Source organism: Stenella coeruleoalba (assembly GCF_951394435.1).
Source record: "Stenella coeruleoalba genome assembly, chromosome: 19".
NCBI lineage: Eukaryota > Metazoa > Chordata > Mammalia > Artiodactyla > Delphinidae > Stenella > Stenella coeruleoalba.
This window is the reverse complement of record NC_137165.1, coordinates 33,552,081-33,579,604: the sequence shown is the minus strand read 5'-3', so window position 1 is coordinate 33,579,604 and position 27,524 is coordinate 33,552,081. Positions and strand designations below refer to the sequence as shown.

The 27,524-nt window shown below is 37.6% G+C and overlaps 1 protein-coding gene across 14 annotated transcripts in view; it reads left to right on the top strand.

The window, feature by feature from the left end:
- The window catches only part of BCAS3 (BCAS3 microtubule associated cell migration factor), a 574,874-nt gene that overhangs the window by 203,994 nt on the left and 343,356 nt on the right, over positions 1–27,524 (top strand). For all 14 annotated transcript variants that reach the window (XM_079905183.1, XM_079905184.1, XM_079905176.1 and 11 more), the window contains one exon: positions 6,035–6,299. In XM_079905183.1, the coding sequence (XP_079761309.1) occupies positions 6,035–6,299 (265 nt within the window). The remainder of the gene's footprint in view (positions 1–6,034; positions 6,300–27,524) is intronic.

The following is a 27,524-nucleotide window of genomic DNA, read 5'->3' as shown; positions in this document are numbered from 1 at the left end:
GTTTACAAAGTGTCACATTCGCTTTTTTTGTTGTTTAGATTTTTATTGAAATAATTATAGGTTCATAGGCACTTGTAAGAAATTGTACTTTTAGATTTTTATTGAAATAATCATAGGTTCATAGGCACTTTTAAGAATTGTACTAAGAGATCCCATGTACACTTTACCCAGTTTATCCCAATGGTAACATTTTGAAAAACTAGAGTATATGGCAACCAGCATATTGACATGGGCGCAATGCACTGATTTTTTCAGATTTTACCAGATGTGCTTGTGTGTGTGTGTTTGTGTATGTGTGTGTGTTTAGGTGTTTATAATTTAATCACGTGTCAGTTTGTGTATCCACCACTGCTGTCAAGATACTGGACAGTTCCCTCATGTTACCCTTTTATAAGTAACCTAACTTTTACAGTTTGTTTAAACATCCACCCAGACTATTTACAGTTTGGGGATATTATGAGCATGTTACGTGAGCATAGTTTTCATTTCTCTGGCATAGATGCCCAAGAGTTCAGCATGCTGTTTATTTGATAGCTCATTTTCAAATTTCTAGCAACTAGAAGAGTGCAAAACATGTAATAGGGTTCCCATGAATGCATTATTGGATAAATAAATGAATCTGAAGAATTGATATGGGGAGGGAGTAGACAGATGAGATAGAGGGTGTGTGTGGATTATCTGTCTTTACCACATCTCCATTCTAAGCATCTTATTCTCAAGCAAACTTATTGCCATTAACATAACCTCATCTGAAGGCTAGGACCTTGGCTAGTTAGTTTTTGTGATATGGGACTTGTCTTTACGGTTTTAATTGCCATTCTTACAGGCTTGTGAAAGAATAGTACTCTGGGATTTGAGACTTTTTATCCAAGTACTCTCTGCTTTCGGGTTTTCTTTCTTTTTAAAAGAGAGTTGGAAAGGGAATTAGTAATTGAATCATTAGGCATGTATTTGCCTACAGAACCAAAAACAATGGTTTAAAAAAAAAACAACCCAGGGTTTATTTTTCTCACTTTACAAGAAGGCTGCTGCCAGTTTTGGTACAGTGTCTCAGTGACTTTTTTTGTTCTTTTTCTTGTGATCGCTTTATAATTGCCACTCCAGTGGGCATCATTTCTGAATTCAAAGCAGTAAGGTGAATTCAAGGAGTAAGGACAGCTTCAGTGATGTTAATTCCTTTTGTCAAGAAAGTGGATACTTTTCAACACCTGCTGTAAGAGAGGCTTTGGGAAGCACATAGGAAGTATCTGTAGTGGTGGCAGGTGAGGGAGTGAAGGTTGGAGGCTGGGTGTTCTATTTGCCATCCACTAGTTACATCTGTACAACCACAAATCAAGGTATAGAACATTTTCATTATCTCAGAAAGTTTCCTCCTGCCCTCTTCAGTCAGTCTTCTGCCCCACTCACACCCTAGGAAATCATTGCCATTACTTCATTTTTAAAAAAGAGTATCTTTTATGTAATTTCTAAGGTTTGGTGTGGGGCTGGGGGACTGCTATTTCTGGTAAGTTTATTTTTTTTTCTAGCTCCATATTAAAGACTTCAGGCCAGTATCAGAGTCATTATCTGAGTTCTAAAACTGCAGATTTCTTGGTCACGTCTCCCCCAAGACCTCCCAACACCTCCTGAATCGTAATTCTGAAGGTGGGACCAAAGGATCTGTATTTCCTACAAATAATCTAGGTGCTGCTTAGTCTACTAAAAGTTAGAGAATCTCTGCTTTAGATTTTAGTATGTTAAAATAACAGTGAATTTTAAAATTGCTATTATTAGTTAATTGGGATTGGGGGTAAATTTGCGGCATAAATTTGGAGGCTTGTGCGATGCTCATTTCTGTATCTTAGATGCTTAAATGTAGTAACACTTAATTCTAGTGCTCAATTACTCTTGTTTTATATGTAATTTGAATTCAGCCTGTTCTGTGAATGAAATATACACTCGAGGTTTTTTTTTTTTTTTTGGTTGTTTGTTTTGATAAAATGTTGGACGTAATTATGCCATATATGTCTGCTATATTAGATTTTGGTTGCCCCAAATATTGTTTGGATGAGTAAATCAATGAAATTGATTTAGATTGCTGAAAAAAATACTTGTATAAACTAGAATTACTGACATATAGCTGCAGTATGTTTTAAGGAACAAATACTTCAGCTTTCTACAGGCCTAATTGGTTTCTCATAGCCAAATTTTACATCATTACAATAAGAAGCAAGTGTGAGATGTTATAAATATGCCAAATAATACATTTAAAGAGCAATAAATTATATAACCGAATAGAAATTTGCAAAACATTTAATTAAGCACTCTGTATTTCTTATTTATATCTCATTAGTTAAGAATTCTGACATTTGCTTATTTAAAAGCTCCAAATTGATAATAATGAGTGTCCTAATGAGGGTTCCCAGTCTTTCTTATTTTTAATAATGTATGAAAAACCACCCAACTTGTTTGATAACAGGAACAGTTGTATCATTTTGCATTTTGTGGATAGGCAACTTGTTATCCTTCGTAATGTTATTTAAAGGATTAAACTTTCTCTAGTTTCTTGACAGCTGATGTGTTTAGCAACTCTTCTCTGCTCGTTTATGTATCCTGATGTGTCTTTAAGGTCACAGAGCAGAATTACTTCTCTAATAGCAGTTTTCTAAGTAAGCTTTTAGGTAGAATTCTGTCTTCTTGCCTTGATACTGTTTGTTAGTACCACCTCATATCAGAAGTATTCTTAAAATGAAATTAGGAAACTTCTTTTCATTGACAGACCAGGAAGTCATCTTGATTATAAGTGTTTTGGAAAAAGGTTTTAGATGACATGGTTTAGTTCCGCTGTGGGTGGAACATAAGTTACTCAGTAAGCCTGAAGATAGTTTTCTTTAGATGTTTGATTCTGGCTTGTGTTAATGCATTTGATACTATAATATTAAATTTGTCTGGTACTGTGTTTCTTTTCTCTTGCTTCTGCTGTTTACACTTTTCTTTGTCCTACCCCTTCCTTTTCTCCTGCTTTTCTGTAAGTCGTTTAGCTGAAAGTCAGTGTAAGTGAAGTAGAGAGGTGAAGCACTTGAGGAATGACTTTTTATTCGTAATTCTAGAATTGCTGGGAGTTAAATTTCTCAGTGTAAAGAATCAGGAGATTCTTTAATTATAACATTAATGTGTCATTTGGATGTGTCACAGTAATTGAAATGGGCAGGCATGGGGCTCAGTTTGGGGTTTATCCATGTATTGATAATTTTGGTCTGTCAGTTGTCTAGCAATTAAATATCCTGTTTTGATGTAAGACTAAAATTTCTTTTTTATTTCAAAGATTCCAGGCTCTTGTACTTTGATGAATACGTATAGCTTTTGCTTGTAGAATATTTCTGAAGTATTAGTCAAGATTTTAAGCAGAATTTAGGCTTATTTGAAGATTTAATACACTGAAAATCGGCTTCTTTGACTGCTTGAGGAGTTTTACTCACAAGTTTTAAATCCTATTCACAAACATCTTATCTTATTTTACTATACTTTTTTGTCTGGGTTATGTATTTATTTTTATTTATTTTTTTTTTGCGGTACGCCGGCCTCTCACTGTTGTGCCCTCTCCTATTGCGGAGCACAGGCTCCGGACGCGCAGGCTCAGCGGCCGTGGCTCACGGGCCTAGCCGCTCCACGGCCTGTGGGATCTTCCCGGACAGGGGCACGAATCTGCGCCTCCTGCATCGGCAGGCGGACTCCCAACCACTGCGCCACCAGGGAAGCCCTTAGCTGTCTTTTTTAAGTATAAAAGTAAACAGACTTTTTTTTTTCTTTGCGGTACGCGGGCCTCTCACTGTTGTGGCCTCTCCCGTTGCGGAGCACAGGCTCCGGATGCGCAGGCTCAGTGGCCGTGGCTCACGGGCCTAGTCGCTCCGCGGCATGTGGGATCTTCCCAGACCGGGACACGAAGCCGTGTCCTCTGCATCGGCAGGCGGACTCTCAACCACTGTGCCACCAGGGAAGCCCTACAGAGACATTTTTGTTCAAGTTGTCATCATTAGATTGATATGAAGATGAAAGTAATAAATTCAGTTTGCTAATTTGAAAATACTGGGACTTCTGTATTTCAGTACCTGATAAATGTCATACAATTTGGTGACTAACTTTACCTAGATCAAGTTTGTGGCCAGTCAGTTTTTCTGTAAAATTTTTTTCTACAAACATAGCTGCATTCATTGATTTACATATATTTTCTATGGCTACCTTGTCACTGGAAGGGCAGGGAAATAGCTGAGCGAGACCGTATGGCCTGTAGTGTTTGCCAACCACTGCAAATACGTAAGTTTTTTCTTTTTTTTTTCATTGTTATCAGAGTGGTTTTTTTTAAATTGAATAAGTTTAACATGTAACATTGTGTAAATTTAAGGTGTACAACTTGTTACTTTGATACATTTATACATTGCAATGTGATTGCCATTGTACCCATATTTATCACATTATATAACTGTACAATATTATTGTCTATATCAGTATACTGTGCATTAGATCCCTATGGCTTATTTACTACTCGTTATAAATTTGTACTCTTAAACACTGTCAGTCTTATCCCCGCCTCACATCCCCTGGTAACCACCATATTTTACTCTGTTTTTTACAGGTTTGCTTTTCTTAGATTTCACATATAAGTGATACTGTAAAGTTATTTCTTTGTCTGACTTACCACGTTTAGCATTATGTGTTCAAGGTCCATCCATGCTGTCACAGTTAGGAGGATATCCATTTTTCTCATGGCTGAAATATTCTGTTGTGTATATATACATGCCACATCTTTTTTCTCCATTCATCTGTTGATGGACATTTGGATTGTCATTTGGGTGTTTTTGAGACATTTTCTCTTCCCACCTCTCTTTAGGGTCCTATATCTGTGTCTGTTGAAGAAACTTCTACTTAACTTTCCTTCAGTTACCCTCATCTCCACTGCACATCCATTCCCCTGCATTCACTCCCACAATCATCCTTCCAGAATTGAAATCTTGACTCCTTATTTCTTAAATAAAATCCAGACACCTCTTGCTCTGGCTTTTGCTCACTCTCATGTTGTTTCTGACATACTGAACTACTTGCTCATCATTTCCATCTTATGTCTATGCATCTATATCAAAAGTAGAATATCTGCATATATCTAAATTAGAATGTCCATCGCTCCTTTCTTTGTAAGTATATCTTACTTCAAAACTCAGTTCCAGAACCCAGAGCTATTCAGATCATGTGTTTTTGGTGCCACTCCTAACCCTCTACCTTCTTGAACATCTCCTTTTCACCTCTCAGAAGCAGATTTCATATTTTCCTTCCTTTTTGTTACCACTGTGCCTCAAATGTAAGACAGTTATTTCATTTTTATATGTTATATTTTTGCAAATTTCTTATGTCTTTTCTTCCTGGTAGGCTGTGAGCCCAAGGACGATTTCTTACCCACCTCTTTTCCTAGTGTTTATTAGCAGGGTACCCAGTGAGTATTCGTTGAGTGAATGATTGGATTAATAACTTCACCTGCTTTGTATAATGTATGTTTTAATTTTTACTCTTTTATGCTTTTTTGGAAGGTAAATTCCTTTAAAGAAATGAACATTATCCATATATCTTTTTTTTTTAATATAGCTCTATAGGGTAAAACCACCTAGGTCCTATTTTCTGACTTGGCACTGTATACAGCAAGGGACAGAATTCCCTCTTGTAAATCTTATCAAATCCCTTATGTGGAGTTTTGATCAGTATTCACCATGAATCTGATCTTTAGACGAAACATTTTGAAAATATAATCTGGTGTTAGGTAAATTTGGTAACCAGGCAGGCATTTCTTTTCTAAAAATAATTAGTTAATTAATTATATTATTTATTATTATTTATTTGGTTGGTTTTGGCTGCTTTGGGTCTTTTTTGGCAGATTCTTAACCACTGCACCACCAGGGAAGTCCCCAGGCAGGCATTTCTGTTCATATTTAGTAATATGTTTGTGATATTCCTAGGTAAACCCAAATAGTTTCAATCTTTTTTTTGTTTTTCCTTGTTTCATTTCTAGGTACAAGACATATGCTTCAGCCATGACTGTCGCTGGGTTGTGGTCAGTACACTCCGGGGGACTTCCCACGTTTTCCCAATCAACCCTTATGGTGGCCAGCCTTGTGTTCGAACACATATGTCACCACGAGTGGTAAATCGTATGAGCCGTTTCCAGAAGAGTGCTGGGCTGGAAGAGATTGAACAGGAACTGACGTCTAAGCAAGGAGGTCGCTGTAGCCCTGTTCCAGGTCTATCCAGCAGCCCTTCTGGATCTCCTCTGCACGGTAAACCCAGTTTTCTCTCTCTCCACTATTCCCAACAGTACTTCTTCCCTTTATCTTTCATTTTCGAGATCTGGAATAAAATTAACCCATTTTTCTAATTCATTCATATGAAGATAAGATCTTGGGCTCATTTGGGGACCTTCTTTTTTTTTTTAATTTATTTATTTTGTTTGTTTATTTTTGGCTGTGTTGGGTCTTCATTGCTGTGCCTGGGCTTTCTCTAGTTGCAGCGAGTGGGGGCTTCTCTTCGTTGTGGTGCACAGGCTTCTCATTGCGGTGGCCTCTCTTGTTGCAGAGCACAGGCTCTAGGTGCACGAGCTTCAGTAGTTGTGTCGTGCGGGCTCAGTAGTTGTGGCTCACGGGCTCTAGATCACAGGCTCAGTAGTTCTGGTGCACGGGCATAGTTGCTTCACGGCATGTGGGATCTTCCCGGACCAGGGATCGAACCCATGTCTCGTGCATTGTCATTAACCACTGCGCCACCAGGGAAGCCCGGGAACATTCTTAATTTATTAAATCATTTAATAAATTGAAGTTAATATAGTAATGGTGACCATTACCATACTACCTTAGCTCCCTAACTTTTTTTTTCAACTTTAAATTAAATATTTATTTATGTGATTATGTTTTAAATATGTCTCTGCCACCAGGCTATTAGTTCTATTAAATGCCCATTCTGTATGAACAGAACTTATTACAGTGCCTGCCAGGCGCAGAGTAAATGGAGATCTGTTGAATGAATGAACGGATGGATGGATGGATGGATGGATGGAGGAGTGTGTGAGTGAGCGAATATGGAAACAGTAGTCCCCAGGCTTCAACATTCCCGTTGTGCTGGGAACTCTGCCTTGCATTTTTTGATAAGTTCTCTCCTTCTTCCCCAATGACTGCCCCCTTCCCCCACCCTAGCAGAGGCCACACCACTCTCCTTGGCCCCAGGGGAAGCACCAGATCTCTTCAGCTCACTTGCCGCACTCAGCTAACTCCCTAACTTTTTCAGTATATAAGAATTACTTGATGTCATATGTATGGAATATGATGTTCAAGACTATTTTCATAAATTTGGAGATTGAATCTTATATCTATAGATCTTTTCCAGAAAACTCTGGCTTTAACCAGAATCAGTGCTGTAGTTCATTAAGAAATATTTATTGTTGGAGAGGAATAATCTTGAGTCGTATGTATTTTAGAGCAGCATTTGCATTTTATTTTAAAATACTAGGTTGGCCAAAAAGTTTATTTGGGTTTTCGTAAGATGTTACGGAAAAATCCGAACGAACTTTTTGGCCAACCCAATACATCTTTGGGGGATTTCTAAAAAACCCACGTATCAGTCAGTATTTTATCTAGAGCAAATAGTTGTGTAACCGTCACTCCAACCAATAAAGGAAACATTACTAGAACTCCATATTTGTGCCCCTTTTCCATAAAAGTAAGCTGTGATTCTGACTTTCAGGGTAATCACTTCCTTACTTTTTAAAAAAGTGAAATGTTCACTTTTTTTTAAAAACAGAGTGTGTATATATTCGTATATTCAACTTCTTTAACATGTTTGTGAGATTAATTCATGTATTTTTATGTAGGTTTAATTCATTTATTTCCATTGCTCTTACATATTCCATTGTACAAATATATTTTTACTTATTTATCCTTTCTCCTACTGTTGATGTATATTTGGGTGGTTTCTGATGTGGAGCTATTATGTATAATGAAGAGATGAAAATTTTTGTCCTTGTTTCTTAGTGCAGATGTGTGCTTATTTTTGTCTTGTTTTTGTTTTTTAACATCTTTATTGGAGTATAATTGCTTTACAGTGGTGTGTTAGTTTCTGCTGTATAACAAAGTGAATCAGCTATACATCTACATATATCCCCATATCTCCTCCTTCCTGCGTCTCCCTCCCACCCTCCCTACCCCACCCCTCTAGGTGGTCACAAAGCCCCGAGCTGATCTCCCTGTGCTACGCGGCTGCTTCCCACTAGCTATTGGTTTTGTATTTGGTAGTGTATATATGTCCATGCCACTCTCTCACTTTGTTTTATTTTTGAATTGAAGTGCTGGATAACAACGTATGTGAATCTTGGCCTTGATAATACCAGAATGGTTGTACCCACCAGAATGAGAGAAGATATTCATTGACATTAGATGACACTTTGTTTTTTGGAGTATTGCAGTTTCTCCTTGACAGATGACCAATTTAGATTTTTAAGTATAGGGAATTTTATAGAGCAAGATTATGGTTCCTACAGAAAACAACCCTTATTTAATTGATTTGACATTCACATGACATAAAACTAACCATTTAGATGTTAACAATTCAGTGGGATTTATTACATCACAATATTATGCAACTACCGCTTCTGTCTAGTTCCAAATATATTGTCTTCACCCCAGATGAAAACTGCATATTCTTTTTCTTTTTTTGGGGCTGCACAGCATGGCCTGTGGGCTCTTAGTTCCCCAATCAGGGATCTAGTCTGTGTCCCCTGCATTGGAAGGGCGGAGTCTTAACTGCTGGACCGCCAGGGAAATCCCCCAAACTGCATATTCTTTAAGCAGTTCCTCCCCACCCCTCTGTCCCCAAGCCCGTAGCAACCACCAGTCTGCTTTCCATCTCAATCTATACCTGTTATGGGTATTTCATATAACTGCAGTCATAAAATATGTGACCTTTTGTTTCTGGCTTCTTTTGCATAGCATAATGTTTTAAAAGTATAGCCACATTGTAGTATGTGTCAGTACTTCATTACTTTTTATGGTTGAATAATATTCCATTACATGTATGTACCACAGTTTTTTATCCGTTCATCCATTGATGGATATTTGAGTTGTTTCCACCTTTTGATTTTGTGGATAGTGCTGTTATGAACATGTGTGTACAAGTACTTGTTTGAGTACATCTTTGCAGTTCTTCTGGCTATATCCCTAAGAAGTTAAAGAAGCTAAAATGCTTCTGCTTGAACACACATCCTTTTGTAATACCTAATCAATTCAACATATGTATTTTTTCTGGAGGAAGTTTTAAGATAGACTGAAAAAATATATTGGTAAATAGAATCCTGGGGAGAAATTCTGCAACTCAAAACAGTTTGGGACCTTTGTTTTCTGCTTAGATGATATTTTGTGCTTTGGCCCTATTATAATTTTTTTAATATTTATTTTTATTTGTGTTTGGCTGCATTGAGTCTTAGTTGCAGCATTCAGGATCTTTCATTGTGGCACACAGGCTCCAGAGCACGTTGGCTCTGTAGTTGCTGTGTGCAGGCTTTCTAGTTGCGGCACGCAGGCTGTCTAGTTGTGGCGCTTGGGCTCTCTAGTTGTGTCACATGGGCTTAGTTGCCCCCCAGCGTGTGGGATCTTAGTTCCCCGACCAGGGATCAAACCCGCATCCCCTGCATTGGAAGACAGATTCTTAACTATTGGACCACCAGGGAAGTCCCTGGCCCTATTATTTATTTATTTATTTAGAAGTATTTTTTTTTATTAATTAATTTATTTGTTTTTGGCTGTGTTGGGTCTTTGTTGCTGCTCGTGGGCTTTCTCTAGTTACGGCAAGCGGAGGCTACTCCTTGTTGCAGTGCACAGGCTTCTCATTGCGGTGGCTTCTCTTGTTGCGGAGCATGGGTTCTAGGTGTACAGGCTTCAGTAGTTGTGGTACACGGGCTCAGTAGTTGTGGCTCGCGGGATCTAGAGTGCAGGCTTAGTAGTTGTGGTAAACGGGCTTAGTTGCTCTGTGGCATGTGAGATCTTCCCAGACCAGGGATCAAACCCGTGTCCCCTGCATTGGTAGGTGGATTCTTTTTTTCTTTCTTTTTTTTGCAGTACGTGGGCCTCTCACTGTTGTGGCCTCTCCCGTTGTGGAGCACGGGCTCCGGACGTGCAGGCCCAGCAGCCACGGCTCACGGGCCTAGCCACTCCACGGCATGTGGGATCTTCCCGGACTGGGGCATGAACCCGTGTCCCCTGCATCGGCAGGCAGACTCTCAACCACTGTGCCACCAGGGAAGCCCGATAGGTGGATTCTTAACCACTGCGCCACCAGGGAAGTCCCTGGCCCTATTATTTTTATAAGAACAGTTATTATTCATGTATATTTAACTAGTGATCCATGATCTTTGAGGTTGAAATAAGTCCTGGGTGAAAACTGTCATTTAAAAAAGTATTGGGACTTCCCTGGTGGTCCAGCGGGTAAGACTTCACGCTCCCATTGCAGGGGGCCTGGGTTCGATCCCTGATCGGGGAACTAGATCCTGCATGCACGCTGTAACTAAGAGTTTGCATGACGCAACTAAGAGTATGCATGCCACGACAAAGATACCATGGCCGTAACATAGATGCCGTGTGCCGCAACTAAGACCCGGTGCAGACAAAAGAAATAAATAATAAATAAATAAATATTTTTACAAATAAAAATCATAAAAAAGTATTTAAAATTAAAAAAAAAAGTTTAGAAAGCTATGAGATATTCATGTTTTCAGCCATTTGCAAGAAATTTTACTTCAGAAATAATTACTTACATTCTTAGGTGTGACTGTTTTGTCATATAACTAAATGGTAGTATAGGTTCTTTGAGGGCCTTGCTTTTTGTGTTAAATATTTTTCTTAACTTGAATTTCACCATACAGTTTATGGAGCGAGATTTAGTGTGCACATTGGGCAGCTAGGTTGGCCAGAGAACCAGCTGTATTAGTAGAAAAATTTGGAAGAATTTATAGTCTTTATACATCTTCAGAGAGCATTCTTTTGAGTTCCTTTTTTCTTCCTCTTCTTCCTTCTCTAATAAGCATACCACATACCAGGTTCTGTGCTAGGCTTTGGGCATACTGTGCACAGAAATTAAGGTCATCTCTGCCCTTGTCTAAGGGAACAAAACGGATATTGAATGACTGAATGAATACCTTTCAATATATTTTTGCTGAAGGGTGCAAAGTGCCAGTCAGTTAAGGATTTGTCATTTGTAAAAGATCAAACAGTTGAAGAGTAATATTGTCAAAATATATTATTTTCTCTCAGCATTATTGTTTTCACAGCTTTCTTCATATTTTTCCATAAAGCTAAGAGAAGGCATCTCAGAGAGGAGATTATAGACAGTTTAGCAGTACTGCAGTTCTTAAATTCCCTTTTGAAAGCAAGGAATTTCAGGAGACGTTTTCCTCCTGATAACACATGCTAAATTTTTATTATGTTGGAATTTCACCCCCTTTTTCTGTAGTTTTTTCATTTTTAAAGTGCAGACATTAGAGTGATGGTCATTTTTCTTTATGTTCTTTTTGTACCTTACATGTCAAAACAAAATGGGCATTGTTGTTGGTTAGTTCTAAAAATGATGTATTTACAGTTTGTGTGGATAAACAATCTGATGCTAGTCAAAAACAATGTAAACGTTTGAACAGGGAGGGATTCATCTTGAAAATGAATCATGGTTTGGCGGTTATTGCTGTTGTTTGTCTGTGCTCTTTTTAGCAAAGTAAAGGAAACTGTTAAATAACAGTTGATATAAGGATATTTCCTTTTTACTCTCTGGATGCAATCCAGTTTAGGTTAGGATTATTTTATCTATTTGCCATTTTTACTTAACAGAGGATGTTTATTTATTTGAAATATACTTTCTCTAAATATCTCTTTCATTTCTGGTCTTGTTGCCTGGACCTTAGTCTTAAGGGGTTCTTAAGATCCGTGAACATGGATAGGAAAATATTTCATCTTTAGGATTACTATCCTCTACCCAAAAGTAAATGTTTTCTTTCATTATGAATATAGACAACACATGACAGTTATAGCAGCAGTACTTGTGACATTGTCACCAATAAAAACACAGATGTTTTTGTATCACATTATATACAAAGAAATCTTGAAGTGTTTTGTCGAGATGTATTTTGAAATATTGTTTATGCTCACCATTGCTTGGAAATTTTATATATATATATAATGTAATAATATTACTGATTTTAATATTACATATATTACTATAGCAGAACTTAATTTTTAAAATAAACTGATAGCTATACTTCAGTATAATAATATGGTTTTCTTTGTAATTCTGTGTATTGTATCCCATGCATTTAAATTATCATTCTGAGAAAGAGTCCACAGGCTTTTCCAGGTTGTCCAAGTAGTCCATGACAAAAGTGATTAAGAACCTCTTATCATCATTTCTTACCTCATCTGTTTCTGTAGCCTCCAGCCTTCTTTTTTTCTTTTAACTATCGCAAGCATTTTCTTTGTTAACCGTAAGTAGGATAATATTCCACTTTTCTGCTTTCAGTCTTTCAGTGTCTCACCATGCTTTTAGGATGTTAGGGAAGGTTCCATCTCACTCTCAGCTTCTTGTTCCACCACACCTACATTTCTGTACCCTTCCCTGAAAATGCCACATGTATTCATTTCTTGGCACCTTTTAAGTTTGCATACTCTTCTCAAAATAATTTTTATTCCCTTGGATGCCTGCTGAAACCCTACTTCATTATGATCTAGCTAAAAGTATCACTTCATCTCTTCAGCCTCTTTTTTTGGTTTGTTTTTTATTTATTTATTTTTGGCCACGTTGGGTCTTCGTTGCTGCACGTGGGCTTTCTCTAGTTGTGGTGAGCAGATATTACTCTTCGTTGCGGTGCTCAGGCTTCTCATTGTGGTGGCTTCTCTTGTTGCAGAGCATGGGCTCTAGGTGCGTGGGCTTCAGTAGGTACGGTGTGCGAGCTCAGTAGTTGTGGCTCGTGGGCTCTAGACCGCGGGCTCAGTAGTTGTGGCTCGTGGGCTCAGTTGCTCTGCAGCATGTGGGGTCTTTCCAGACCAGGGATCGAACCTGTGTCCCCTGCATTGGCAGGTGTATTCTTAATTGTGCTACCAGGGAAGTTCCTCTTCAGCCTCTTTTAAACACCTCTTTATGTTGTATGTTCTGTATCAGTCTTGGTATTGGCACTATGAATGTGATTTTATTATATTTTAATGTTAGTTGTTCATATTAACATATGTTAATATGTTCATTGACATGCCTGTGTCTCCCAGTAGATTTACCTCCATGAAGAGAGGGTCTTTTTCTTGTTTATATTTGTATCTTGGCACCTCATATAGTATTTGGTAAAATGTAGATTCTAAGGCTTCAAACCAAAGTTTTCAAAGTTATTAGAACTTAGAAGTTCTAATAAAAACAGTTTATTACTTGTCAGAATGAAGAGATTTTCATTCATGGTAACATTGCTTTTCATTTTAACATCTGTAAGATTCTTTCATTTTATTCAAGAACTATTAATTAGTGTTACTATGTCCAGGCACTGTTCCTGAGCTCTAGGATACAGCAGTGAATAAAAGAGGAAAACATCCCTGTTCCCATGGAGCTGACTTTCCAGTGGCGGGATATGTGATGCATAGAATAGATGATAGGTGAATGGATGGATGGATTCATGGATTCATGGATGGATGGATGGACAAATGGATGGATAAACAGGTAGTTTTATATGCTGTGGAGAAAAGTAAAGGAAGGGGAATAGGGCATGCCTGGAGAAGATTGCAGTTTGAAATTAGGATGCTCCTGGCAGGCCTTACTGAGTTGATGACATTTGAATAAAGATCTGATGGAAGTGTGGGAGAAAGTCATGCAGATGTCTGCGGAACATGTTCCAGGCAGAAGAAACAGTCAGTGTAAAATCCCTGAGCTGGGAATGTGTCTGGAGTGTTCATGGAGAGGCAAGGAGGCCCATGTGGCCAAGGAACAGTGTACAAGGTGCAGAGTAGAAGATGAGGTCGGAGAGGGAATGCGGCCAGATCATGTCAGCCTTTGACTTTTACTCAGAGTAAAGTGGAAAAGCTGTGGAGGGTTTTGGGTGACGGGGTCAGATTGTGGTTTGACAGGAGCAGAATGGTGATCTGTATTGAGAACGCACCATCTGCAGTCTGACAAGAGTAGAAGTCTAGTGAGACCAGTTAGGAGAGCATTGCAGAAATCCAGGAGAGAAAAGAGAGGAGTCAGGGTGACCAGTAAGGCTTTCGGCCCGAACAGCTGGAAGGGTGCGACTGCCATCACATGAAATGAGGACCACGAGGATAAAGCAGCTCTGGGGATAGAGACAGATCAGGACTTTTGGACATGTTTAGTTTAAGATGTGTCTTGACCTCCTAGTGATGTTAGGTAGGTAGTTGGTTTTATGAATCTGGAGTTCAGTGGGAAGGAATAGGCTGAGAATAAATGTTGGGGAGGCATAGATAAAAAAAGCCAAAGCAGGATGAGATCACCTAGTAAGTGAATGAGTATGAAAAGAAGATGAAGATGTCCCAGGACTGAGCCTGTGACATAGAAGGAAAACCACACATGAGAAATCCTATAAGCCAAATGAAGACATTGGTTTTTTTTCCCTGAGAAAAGGGAATGATTAATGTGTTAAATTCTGCTGATAGGTCAATTAAGATAAGGACTGAGAAAAAGATAGAATACCATCAAATTTAGTCATGTAGAGGACATGTAGCTTTGATAAGAGCAAGTTTTGTTGAAGCGGTAGGGGCCTGATAAGAGAGGATTTTATTAAGGACGGGAAGAGAGAAATTGGAGGCCAGTATTGACAGGCCTTTCAATGAGCATTGATGTAAAGGGGAACAGGAAAATGGGGAAAAGTTAGAGGGCAAAGAGGAGATTGCCTCTGTTTCTCATAGAAATAGGAGGTGAGCATGTTTGCAGGCGAATAGTCCTCTAGGAGATGAGGCATTCCCTTTACCAGTTAGTAAATTTTTGCTGAATGAAGTAACCGTTTCTGCCACTATTGTTTATGCTCCAAGCAAATTTAATTACTTGCTTTTGCTTTTCAGCTTCAATCAACACCTTGTTCCTGCGTCTGAATTGTTTTCCGCTTATTTCTTCAGGTAAACGTGGAATGAATCTTTGAAGCTCAGCTCAGCTCAGCTCACAGTGTGCTTTTCTCCCTCTTAACATAAAGTGTCTAACTTTGGTATTTGTTTCTTCTGTAAGCTATTTATCCATACTTATCACTTCCTGCTTTCTACCTATTATTTTCGATGATCTCCATTTTTAACTGTAACTTCCTTGGGGAGGCAGTTGGAGGACCTGGAGTCTGACTTCCTGTAGTAGAACCTCTGTGACTTTCTGGCTCCGTAAATTTAGACAGATTACTTAATCTACCTGTGCCTTAATTTTCTGTCAGTAAAATGGGGATAATAAAATTACCTACCTTAGAGAGTTACTGTGAGGATCAAAGCATTTTGAATAGTGTCTGACACACATGAAATAACTCAGGAAAAGATTAGCTGCTATGATTAATTTCATTATTGATACTGATTATTACTAAGGAGGTATGTAGGACTGATTCATTATTCATATTTTTGTATAGTGGCTCTTATGCAGAAAAGAGAATAAATGAAGAATTCACCAAATAATAAGTGACTGAAATATAATCGTGACCTTCTTGTGCATAGGCTTTTGTAGCATTATTAGACTCAGTATTGATGAGTTGACTTCTGACATTGTTTCTGAAATGAAGGTACACCCAACGCAAAATTGAAAGTGAAGGTAGTATTATTTTTTCTTTTTCATCTGTTTTTACTCATTGTAATACCATACATTAGGAAATATAGTTGTATAAATTAATCTATCCATTCTCTAGCCTTTGCATTTCTTTATTTTGCAAATTAGTTTTCCAGTTTAGGTTCAAGAATATGACAGTCACTATGTGATAGGGCTTTTAAGGAATTTGTTTTTTTCCTATTTCCATTGCGTTAACAGAGGGATTCTGGATTTACTTCAGCAGTTCTCGGAAGTGTCGCCTTCCCATTAACTCATTGGTCCTGAAGGAAGGAGTCATCATTGAGTCACAGCTTTAGGCATCTGAATTCCAGATTCTACTTCTTCTAAATGGAAGGAATGGATGAGACTCTGGGTCCTGTAGAGGGGGCCTCTGATTTCTTGGGCTTGAAGCCTCACTATTTTAATAAACTGCTTCTAAGTAACTGGTAGCATCACTTTTCTTCCTAGCATCTGTATGAGGCATTCTTTTTTTTTTTTTTTACCACTCAGAAACTGTGTTTATAGCTTTCATTTGCTGGTTTATTGTAATTACTTTTGTTGATCAGTAGTTTTCTTGATACAGACCACATCACAACTGTAAATACAAAGCAACCGCCCATTTCAGCCTTATATAGTTTCACCTACTTAAGACAATCAATAATAATGTGATGTTTTTTGACTTCTCTTTCCACATCACTGTTTACTTGTGGATTGAAGTTTCCATTTGTATGTTTTAATTTTTGCCAAGAAAAATCAATCATGTGCACTGTAGCTCTGCTTTAAATTTTATGCCTCATATGACACAGCGTATATATATATATATACAGTATATACATGTAAATGGATAAAAATCTTCTTTTAGGCTATCTTAGTTTAGTACCTGGGTTTTTTACTGGTTGCATGTACTTTCTTGTAGTTCAGATGAAGTTTTTAATATATTGTTTTGAAGTCTATTAAAGTTTTCCTAGTGAATTTGTGTCTTTACATCTATACACCAAAATCATGCATATTTAAAATATTTTCATGTCACTTCCTATTGTTTCTCAGAACAGATGAGTTCTTTAGGGAAAGTGGATTGAAAAGAGAAGCCTTATAATTAATACCATCCTGAAAAGTTCTTTTATTTCAGAAGGCCTAATTGGAGAAACCATCTACTAAGTAAAGATAGCATCATTTTTTAATAGACGGTTTTATGGAGCAGTTATAGGTTCACAGCAAAATTGAGAGGAAGTTTCAGATAACATAGTTTTTGAGGAAAATAAAATTACCTGTGGAGTATCTTCTAACACTCTTATATTGTCTCTAAATTATACTTTATGTTAAATTTAATACTATAAAAACTGATTAAAGTCTATTTGAATACTTTATCTCTTGTCTATTATTTGGAATATGCTACACTTTTTTCTCTCGTTTTTATTCCTTAAAATAAATGCTGGCTCAGGTAGTTAGCAGTTGGAGCTAAACTGTCATGTTTTGTTTTCCTCTTTACTGTTCGTGAAATATTTTGTGTTTTCTCTGTATTTTTAACACTGGCACATCATAGACTCCAGGTTTCTTGTTTTGTTTTTAAATGGTTAATGAGACATGCCTCTAGAGGGCGATCTTTTCTAAACTTTCCTGTGATGGCAATCATGGCAACCCTGGCATGAACTTGGTGTACTATGGTTGTTGATGTTGTCTAAGATTTTATAATAACCTAGCTTCCTTTTCATGATGTTTTCTATGATTTATTCCTCAAAGTCTTATTAGAGAATTGGACTTTTGAAATATATTACTATCAATTATTATCTAGTTTTAGTACCCCGTCCAGGTACCTAGCTCCTATGAATGAATGGAGGGAACTCTTTTAGTTAATCATCTGAGTAAGTGGTTTCTGTATGTTCTAAAAGATCCTTTCTTTGTTTCTCTATACATTGCTATTCAAGGACCTATCTCTGTATTTTATGGGACCAGAGTGATTACACTCTACTACTGAGGCATCATTAGGCCTTATACTTAATCTCTGCTTCTCTTTTCTGTTAACATTCATTGTAGTTTTATTGTTTTTGTTTACCTATTCAATATATAATTTTTGTATCAAAGCAATACATACATTTATTATAGAAGTCAAATAATGCCACAATTTTATAAAGAAAAATTGCACTCTCCTGCACCCACTTCTCCCACTCAGAGTCTGCTTCTTTCAGTTCTTCATAATTTATTTCTTGCTGTTTTCTTTTTTTTGCCCCTTTCTGGAAATCATTTTGGTTGGATAATGGATCACCTACACTGAACCCCTAACTTTCTTTTCTATTTCCTGTCTCTTTGTCTTTTTGTTTTACTTTAAGAGAATATCCCCAACTTTATCTACTAACCTTCTTATTAGATTTTTATTTGTGCAATATGTTTTTAATAACCTTTCCTATGAATGTTTCTCTTATTTTCACATCCTTTTATTTCACAGATGTAAAATTGTTTATCTCTTTAAAAGATAGTTATAATTTTGGATGCACTTATTTGCTCCTGGTAGTATCTCTGTTTCCTCTGAGTTCCTTTTTCAGTTTTTTTTGTGGTCATCATTATCTTTCATCTTGGACTCTCAACCCTGATTGTACATTATAATTTACCTGGATAGATTAAAAAAGTACTGATGCCTAGGCCCAATCTCAGACTGATTAAACTAAAATACTGGCCGGAATGTGTAGGAATCCTTGGCTGATCATTCTTATTTTTTATTTTATTTAAAAAAATTTATTATTATTTGATTTATTTTGTTATTTCATATTTATTCACCTAATCAACACATCCATACTAAAGAACTGATTGGAAGCTCTTTGAGCACAAGTAGCTCATACCAGTTTATAGGTCCAACTGGTCTATCAGTTTTATTAGGGTGCCCCCCAATCAATAGTATTTGTAGATCTTTTCACTTTGACTGGTCAGTTTCCCCACGAAGGAATTCTCTAGAAACGTTCTGGCAATAGAATTACAAGTTAATTTTCAGGGAGTTGACCCTTCAACATTGTTTTAGTCTGGTGATTAGAATAACTAATTACAAGAGGATTTGGCTTACCTATTTGCATGTTAAGTTAGCCTTACTTTTCCAGTGAGGAAGACGATTAAGTAAGAAAATTCTGGTCAGGTTCCATTGAAATATTTTTTCAAAATTTGGTTTTAGAAAAATTGGAGGGGGAGAACAGAGAAGGAATTGGGCTTGTTAGGATACACAATGACCAGTGTCTTCATGAGTGACCCAAATAAACAGATTTAGAAATTATGAGACTTGGGAGTAGCAGCCATGAGCAGTCTTGAACTTAAAAATCTGAGCAGGAAGTAAAAATATGACTGCTGGCTTATAGTTTGTAAACTACAAAAGGGTACGGAGAGTGAAGTCGCTGCTGTGCCAGCATTACACATACTGAGAAATAGAAACCGTTATGGTTCTTAGCATAATAGGTTCTTAGCATAAAATGACATTTAGAATTTGGAAGAGGATGAGAAAAGGAAAGGGATTTAAGGTTCATTGAAAGAGGTATTAACATTGGATGATGTGTTTTTGCAGGTGAGAATATTGAAGCTAGAATGAGGCACAAGAGTGAAACTATTTCAAAATGGATAGAGTGGATTTAGTGTGGGCATTGTTGTTGTTGGCAGCTTCAGAAGAGACAGGCCATTCCCTTTTCAGTGTTGAGAAGCATCATGAGTAGGGAATTCTTAACAAATGTTCAATAATATTTCACTCCTGTCCAATTTGGAATGGATTGAAATGTGTACGCTTTTGAAAAAATCATGGATGAAAGAAAATATAAAACAACAGTACTGATAAATGATTATGGTTTTCTGGCAATAACCCAGCTGATTAAGAATAAGTGTTTCTGCTAAGGCAGAAGAATTACAGGGAAAGAAGTAGAGTCGTCATTCTCAGGTGCCCAGATATGGTCATGGTATCACTCCTCTTTGTGATTTTCATTCTCAAGGACTTTCTGTCAAAGGAGTTTTTATGCATACAGGTAAATTCATGGTTTTGCCTTTGGAAAAATAAGTTTGGAAGACAAGGACTCGAACTATTTATTAATGTTCATATGTGTACTTTGATTTCTTTCTTTTTCTTTTTTTGTCGGTGAACAATACTCTCACAAATTGTTGATAATTTAGGCAGCTATATTGAGAATGGGTTTCCTGTTTTCTTCTTGAGCAGAACATGTGAGCATATTTTGATAGAATGATATTTAAATGTTTTTAAGCTGGAAATAAAATATATGTGAGTATAAAAGGTTTTATCTTCCCTGCTGTCAAAAATGCTGATTTGGCTCTTTTGCACAGTACTCCCATCTTTGTATGGTTGTTAAAATCTGTTGCTCTTTCCCATCTGAAGGAAATGCATCTTTGACACTTCTCATGACCTGAGTCATGATGCTGAAATAGAGCCAGAAAATATCCTTAACAGTCATAAGTAAAAAGAAGGAAGGCTTCTGTGGAGTGGGGGTAAGGGAGCGGGAAGGAGGTTGTGGGGAGCATCTTTGCTATTTTGAATTATATCTTTTTGATTATTATGAAAGTTGCTTACATTTTACTACGATCGTTGTTATTCAGCAGAAAATACTTTGATTTTAATATTTAATTTTTCCTTAGTATACAGTGTTTAATGTACTGGAAAAAGACCAGTTCTGCAAATGTTAAATTATTTTGAGTCCTCCAAGTCTAAAAACGTTACACCTTAAATCTTGCAACTTATTCAGTATTTTATCTTGTTACAGTGTTTCTTTTTATTTCAGTACCAGCTCCCATTTTTCCATATCTTATAGGTTCAACAGTTTTAATAGCATTATGTTTATTGAATGATGCAGATAAGTTTCCTTTTTTTTTCCTTGAACAGTGAAGTGCTTCTGTTTGATCTGTTGACATGATACAGAATTCATTGCGAGATAAGCATGGGAGATATGGGTGTGGAATATTTTCAAAAAATAATTTTAATGAGGATTTATTTATACTTTGGGGAACTCATTTAATCACAGATTTGGTCTAAGTGCTGCTAGATTATGGGATTTTTAATTCTGGGGATTTTGCACTAGGGTTATTAAATGTCTTCACTTCTGAGCACTTAGTCCCAAAACTCTACTCTTCGATTCAGAAGAGTGGGGAATTTTGAGGTTGCTTACGTCTTTAGGAATAACTTGATTCTTTTTTTTTTTTTTAATAACTTGATTCTTAAAGTAAAATCCCAAGATCTTTTTCATTTATTCTCCTTCTTTATACAAACAGTTTGCATTGTTCCCTCTACTGTTAAATATAGTCCATTGACTGTCTTCCTTGATTTTTCATTGTGGAAAGAGTGGTAAACTACAATCCTAAGGTTTAAAATGAATTAAAAATTGCTGAAACTTCTTAAATATTAAGAGCACCAGCTCTTACAAATTGTCTTCATCCCAAATCTTGGAATGCTGCAAGAATAATAAACTAAGGTAATGAACTTCCCACTTATGGGAGGAGATTTTTAAAATTCATCTTGTAAATTTGGGTTGGCTGTGTGAACAAATGGTGCCAAAAGTATAGTGGAGAGGAGATGCAGACAGAAGATTTTCATGAAGTTTATTTCAGTGCTTGTCCCCATACACTTTTTATCTCTGAAACTTTTTGGAAATATTTCCTATTTCCTCTTATTTGTATTTTTTTGAATGTTGTTTCTGACTTATCTCCCCTTCTAGGCTTATTTTTGCAGTCCAAGGATCCTTGTTCTCAGACAGCTTTAGTATCTTTTTGGAGTAGTGTAGACTAATCTTGTTCTACATATAGTTTTAGCAACAGTTAGTTAGTTCCTTTTGACTTTTAATTTTTATGTGTAAATTTTCTAAATTTATTTAGTTTTGGATTAAGGAAAGAAAAACACATTTACATGTAACAGTCGTGAACACATTAAGATAATAAACTGGTAAAAAAGTATTCAGACTAGAAAAGGAAACTACCTAGCACATTGTGTATTTGAATATTTATAAATTTATATATATACTTTTAATTAATTAATTAATTAATGGCTGCGTTGGGTCTTCATTGCTGCACACGGGCTTTCTCTAGTTGCAGCGAGTGGGGGCTACTCTTTGTTGCGGTTCGCGGGCTTCTTATTGCTATGGCTTCTCTTGTTGCAGAACACGGGCTCTAGGCACGCGGGCTTCAGTAGTTGTGGAATGCAGGCTCAGTAGTTGTGGCTTGTGGGCTCTAGAGTGCAGGCTCAGTAGTTGTGGCGCACGGGCTTAGTTGCTCTGTGGCATGTGGGATCTTCCCGGACCAGGGCTCAAACCCATGTCCCCTGCATTGGCAGGCGGATTCTTAACCACTGTGCCACCAGGGAGCCCCTATAAATTTATATATTGATTAATATCTGAAAAATAGTACAGTTTCAAGTCTCCAGAATGTGAAGTTTTAATTCTACTGACATTTAGTTAGTACTAGTGCAAAGTTCCGTGCAGCTACTTTGTATGTAGTGGGAAGAGTAATGACAGTATCATTAAAAACCTCAACCCCATCTTGCAAAGAAAAAAAAAAATTGGGTTCTTGTTTTCAAGTTAATTTTGTGGGGAATATTTCTTATCTTTCTACCTTCGCATCCCTCCCCCAAAGTACCTGTCTGTTGTGTTGTGAACTGTTTACTTGAAAAAGCAACAAATGTTTCGCTTGAAATGCATATATGTTTTTGCAGTATCTTTGCTTCACCACCTATTACTCTCCAAAAATTTTACAGGGAGAAACAAGTCAGTGCCTAGTCAGAATTGTCCTTGAACGCTTCCTATCTTGTACTTTGTCACCAAAACTGTTTGGTTGTTCTGTTAACAGTCTTTCAAAAAATAGGGATGTATTATTCATTTTCTTTTAATTGTGTGTGTTCTGCTCTCCTTGGCTTCTGTGAACAAGCATTGCTTCCGCCCAGTTTGGTATGTGGGTCAGAAGGCACTGTTTCTCACCAGGGCGCTGCTGTTTCCTCTTCCTACTTGAGTAGATTACAGATTATACTGGAATACGCCTGAGAAAAGGTCAAAAAGGAGGGTGAAAGTCCTGGAACTGCAGCTGGGAAGCTTGTCATTCTCATCTAGGAAAGGGGAAAAAAAGAGAGAAAGAAAGAAAAAGAGAAACAGAGACTCCAATGTCAACCCCAAACAACCCACATTCAAGAAATTCCTGTTTGCACAGGATACTTTTTATATATTCCAAAAGGACTCTATTTGGTTTTGATTAAATAATTATCGAGTGTTTGGCTGAGAAAGCTTTAATGTTAAATTAGATGGCAAGCAAGTGCTAAGCAGTGTTTTTAGGTTTTCAGAGCCTACATTTCCAGGGATTGTTACAAAACAAGCTACCATTGTACCCTTTTTGACAGAGTCAAGAAGTCGGGAGCTGTTCAACTACAGAGTTAACTTAGTTAAACTCATTGGTATATTTTGGATTTTTATCCCTGTCAATTCCACAGCAGGATACTAAAAGCAGACCGAACGTTTTGGTCTTCTGTGGAAAGCAAAAAGCACCAAAAAAGCCCCATATGAACTTGTTACCTGATTTTTATTTTGGAAAGACATGATGTTGGGAGTAGACCATCTACATGAGGTCTTAGAGTAAAGAAGTTGGTTGAAGTAGGATAATAATGGGATATTTGGGAATAGGGTTCTTCCTATATATTTATCTTCTCAGGGGTGCCAGGTTGTCACATCCACATTGCCTCTTAGTGTGCCTCGTTACTCCAATTTCAAAATGTAAGGGTTCAAAATATTAGCAGACCAAGGACACTGACTGAGAGGTTTATATCCTAGAACAAGAGTGGATCTTGTGGACAGGTGTGTGGAAGGGTGATGAGAACAGAATTTGAAACTATTGTAGGAGTCTCGTTTCTATATGTTTCTTTAGTAAACCTTCAGAAAAAATGGAGTGCCCAAAGGAATGAAGTCTGTGTCCATGTTAAGGGTCAAAAAGTGAGAAGATGGGCTTCCCTGGTGGTGCAGTGGCTGAGAGTCCGCCTGCCGATGCAGGGGACACGGGTTCATGCCCCGGTCCGGGGGATCCCACATGCCGCGGAGCGGCTGGGCCCGTGAGCCATGGCCACTGGGCCTGCGCGTCCGGAGCCTGTGCTCCGCGGTGGGAGAGGCCACAGCAGTGAGAGGCCCGCGTACCACAAAAAAAAAAAAAAAAGTGAGAAGATAATGCAGACCTCCTAAAAGCTGTGCTCTCCCTTAGGACACCATCAACACTGCCTAGTGTCATTTTGCTTTTTTCCACATGAACCTTTGCCATTTTTATGTTTATCCCTGCATCCCTAATGACAATAAAAGACAATGCTTCTTTATCCTCCACACTCTCCATTTGGTCCCCTTGATTCCATTGTAGTTCTTATTTTCTTACACCTCTGTTCCTAGAATCTTCCTCAGACCCTCATTAGCAGTAATTTGTAGCTTGTGCCTCTAGAATCCTATAACAAAAAGTTTTCTCTTTTTCACTGAAGTGATACCGTTTTAAGGTACTTTCTCACCTACAACTCTGATCCCTTGATTGCTTAATGTTATTTTAACTGAACTCATTCATCTTACTTCGCTGTATGGTAAGATAGGGAAATTTTTTAAAGGGGAGGGAGGAGGCCTATAATTGCATTTACGTCTTATTTTTCCTCTTCTGGTTTGCATTTAAGAAGAAATGAAGGTGTACACACAGATACACTGGTATTAACTTTAATATTTAGCATAATCTGAAATGGGCAGTAATCTCAGGACCTTGCTGGCTTTTAGAGATTTCTTGTGGCTGGCACTTTGCCGCATTCACATGTTCTCACATCATGCATTCAGAAGCTAAGAATACCAACCTGGCAGCTTCTGCAGGGAGGGTAAAGATAAAACAGAAAGGAGTCTAGCTTTGCAGCCACATTACCTGGGAGTTGTTGCTGATGTCTTTTCCACAAATGTTCAAGTTTGTCAAAGCCCAGTAAATCTTGGAAAGTTTATTTTCCTTGTAGCATCTGTGTTTTATAATGGGTCTTTTAATTTGTTTTTACTTTGTCTGCAGGGATTTCTTTTGTCCGGAGTTTTCAGACTCTGTCTTTTTTTTTTTTTTTCCTGTGGAAGTGAGTCCGTTAATGATGACTGGTTTGGGAATATGCCTCTGCAAAGCTGACCTGACAGGCTGTTCCTCCAGCACAGCAACAAAGCCCATTGTTATTTTCTCTCTTTTATCCTCAACTTCATCCATTTTCCCCCTGTGTGTTTATAGTATAGAAAGTCTGGGAAAACATACTTTGGGACAGTGCATACATGATAAGGTGGCATTTTGAAGTTAGAAACATTTTTAGTAAGCAGAGATTATATCACATCAGCCTCACACACAGACAGAGGTGCTGTGTGTTAATGTGGAGATTGAAAGTTTCTTTCCCCAACGTACCTGCAGGTATTCTTCATCCAAAAGGCAGAACGGGGGAGAAAAAAGGAGCACATGAGATTGTTTTCATAATTCCTTTTTCAAAAATGCAAACTTGTACAAGTAAATACAAAAAGTCAGTGGTTAAACCCCGATGTGAACTGTTCTGGCTTCGGGCTTTGTATTGTGACATTAAAAACAATAATAACTGTAAACAAATAAACAACTGAAAACAAAATATCGCTTTAAACATCAAAGGATGTTTTGAAAATTCTGATTTTTAAATTATTTTCTATTCTCAAATAGAATTCCTGCTTTAATTTATTGAGAAAGCATTTTATTGGAACTTGGGATTTTTCCCCCACCCCAAGAGAGCTCTGTCTATCTTGGGGACTGGTAAACCTCTAAAGGATCAAAGCTCTGGTGGATTTGGTTAAAGACCCAAAAGCCTGAAGGCTTATGGAAGTTTATCTATATAGAGTAAGTCCAAAAAACTGGGATGAGAGTTTTAGAAGAGCTTATTTTCTCATGAGATTTTTGAGACTTCCTCTGTTTGGATGTGCCAGAAATACTGTGAGAATATCCATTCTCATGGCATTTGTCACTTACAGGTCTTTTCCCAGCTGGAATTTGTAAGTATAATGCTGTGTGAAATATTATATGTATTTTAAGGTTTTATGAAGCCCACTAATGAAATTGCAATTAAACAGCCTCCACTGTTTTCACTCATACAATAAAGAGAAAAGCATAGTAAAGAATGGTTGCTGAAGGTGACATTTAGAATTGATGTAGTGACTCTTCACTGATCTCAGAAATTTTTAATTTTACTGTTACAATCATATATATGCCTAGAAGGTGGAGCAAAGAAAGTGCTGCTCTCCCTGTCTGTCCAAAGGGAAATTGAAGTGTAAAATGGAGGGACAGGCTTAATCCGCGTCCAAGACTTAGGATACTACGAGTTTCTTCTGCTGAGCCTCATTGTATTAAGAAGCTTCAGGCTTCAAAAATAATCCTGGCCCAGAAATTTAGGTTTGATATATCCATAAGGAAGTGTCTGAAGATCTGTTCTTTTTTTTTTTTTTTTTTTTTTTTTTTGCAGTACGCGGGCTTCCCACCGCTGTGGCCTCTCCCGTTGCGGAGTGCAGGCTCAGCGGCCATGGTTCATGGGCCCAGCCACTCCGCGGCATGTGGGATCTTCCCGGACCGGGGCACGAACCCGTGTCCCCTGCATCGGCAGGCAGACTCCCAACCACTGTACCACCAGGGAAGCCCTGAGGATCTATTCTTAAAGTTACCAAGTCTAGGCTCCTGGCCGAGTCAACCTAAGACTAAGGAGACTAGTGAAAGCCATGGGTTCCAGCACCTGGCTATCTTCTGAAGGACTTTGGGTGTCCCCTCCAAAATTAATTTTTTTTCTATAGATCATAGGGCTGTATTTTCCTATACTTCCTGGATATGAGAAAAAATATATTTCCTCCCTTCATTCAGCATTTACTGAGCCGTCAACAACGAGTAAGATACTGCTCCTACTCTGGAGGAGTCTTAACAGTTTTTGTGGAGGGTAAATCTGGGGGTTTGTTAGATTCTAACTTCATTTTCAAAGAAAATCCATGACACAAGAAAGAGATAGTGAAAATTGTCTTTAAACAAAGACTTTGAACAATTGAAAAGGGAAGAAAGGATCATTATACTATTTTTGTGTATTTGATTCAGTATGAACTTTCATTTTTAAATTTTGTGCTTTTAACATATATTTTTATACGTAGATCATTACGTGTGAGTTAATGAGATGTCTTGTCTAAGCTAGTTCCCTCATTTTACTAATTCCTGAATTAATTGTTCACACAGCTCTCATCCTTTATTTTCTACTAGAAAAGTGAAGATGAGAAGATCCAAGTTCCTTCCTCTATACTCAAAATTTGCATATCGTCCCTTTAAAACAACAATGAAAAACGTCTCCTTCCTTTTTGTTCCTGAGACATTTTGCAGATATCTTTATTAGCACTTTTTCTCCCATTAAATTCTTTAAAGACCTGTAGTATTTCTGTCTCATTATGTTATGACCTCTTTAGGAGTCCGTTGGACTTATTTATCCAGGACTGGAACAGGGCCTCATACCAATAAGGCTCAAAAAGTGTGAGTTGAAAGAATGAATGTTGAATGAAACCTTTGCCTGGTACAGTATCTCATCTTGTTAACGGCTTCTTTTCAGCTCCAAAGTCCTTAAATTTGTGTTCTGTATCCATTACCGGAATCATTTCCTATCAACGCTCCCTTTACTTATCCCTTTCCATATGATTTGTCACCTCTTTAGTGAAGCTACCCTATTGAAGATTACCAGAGTTACTAGTTTT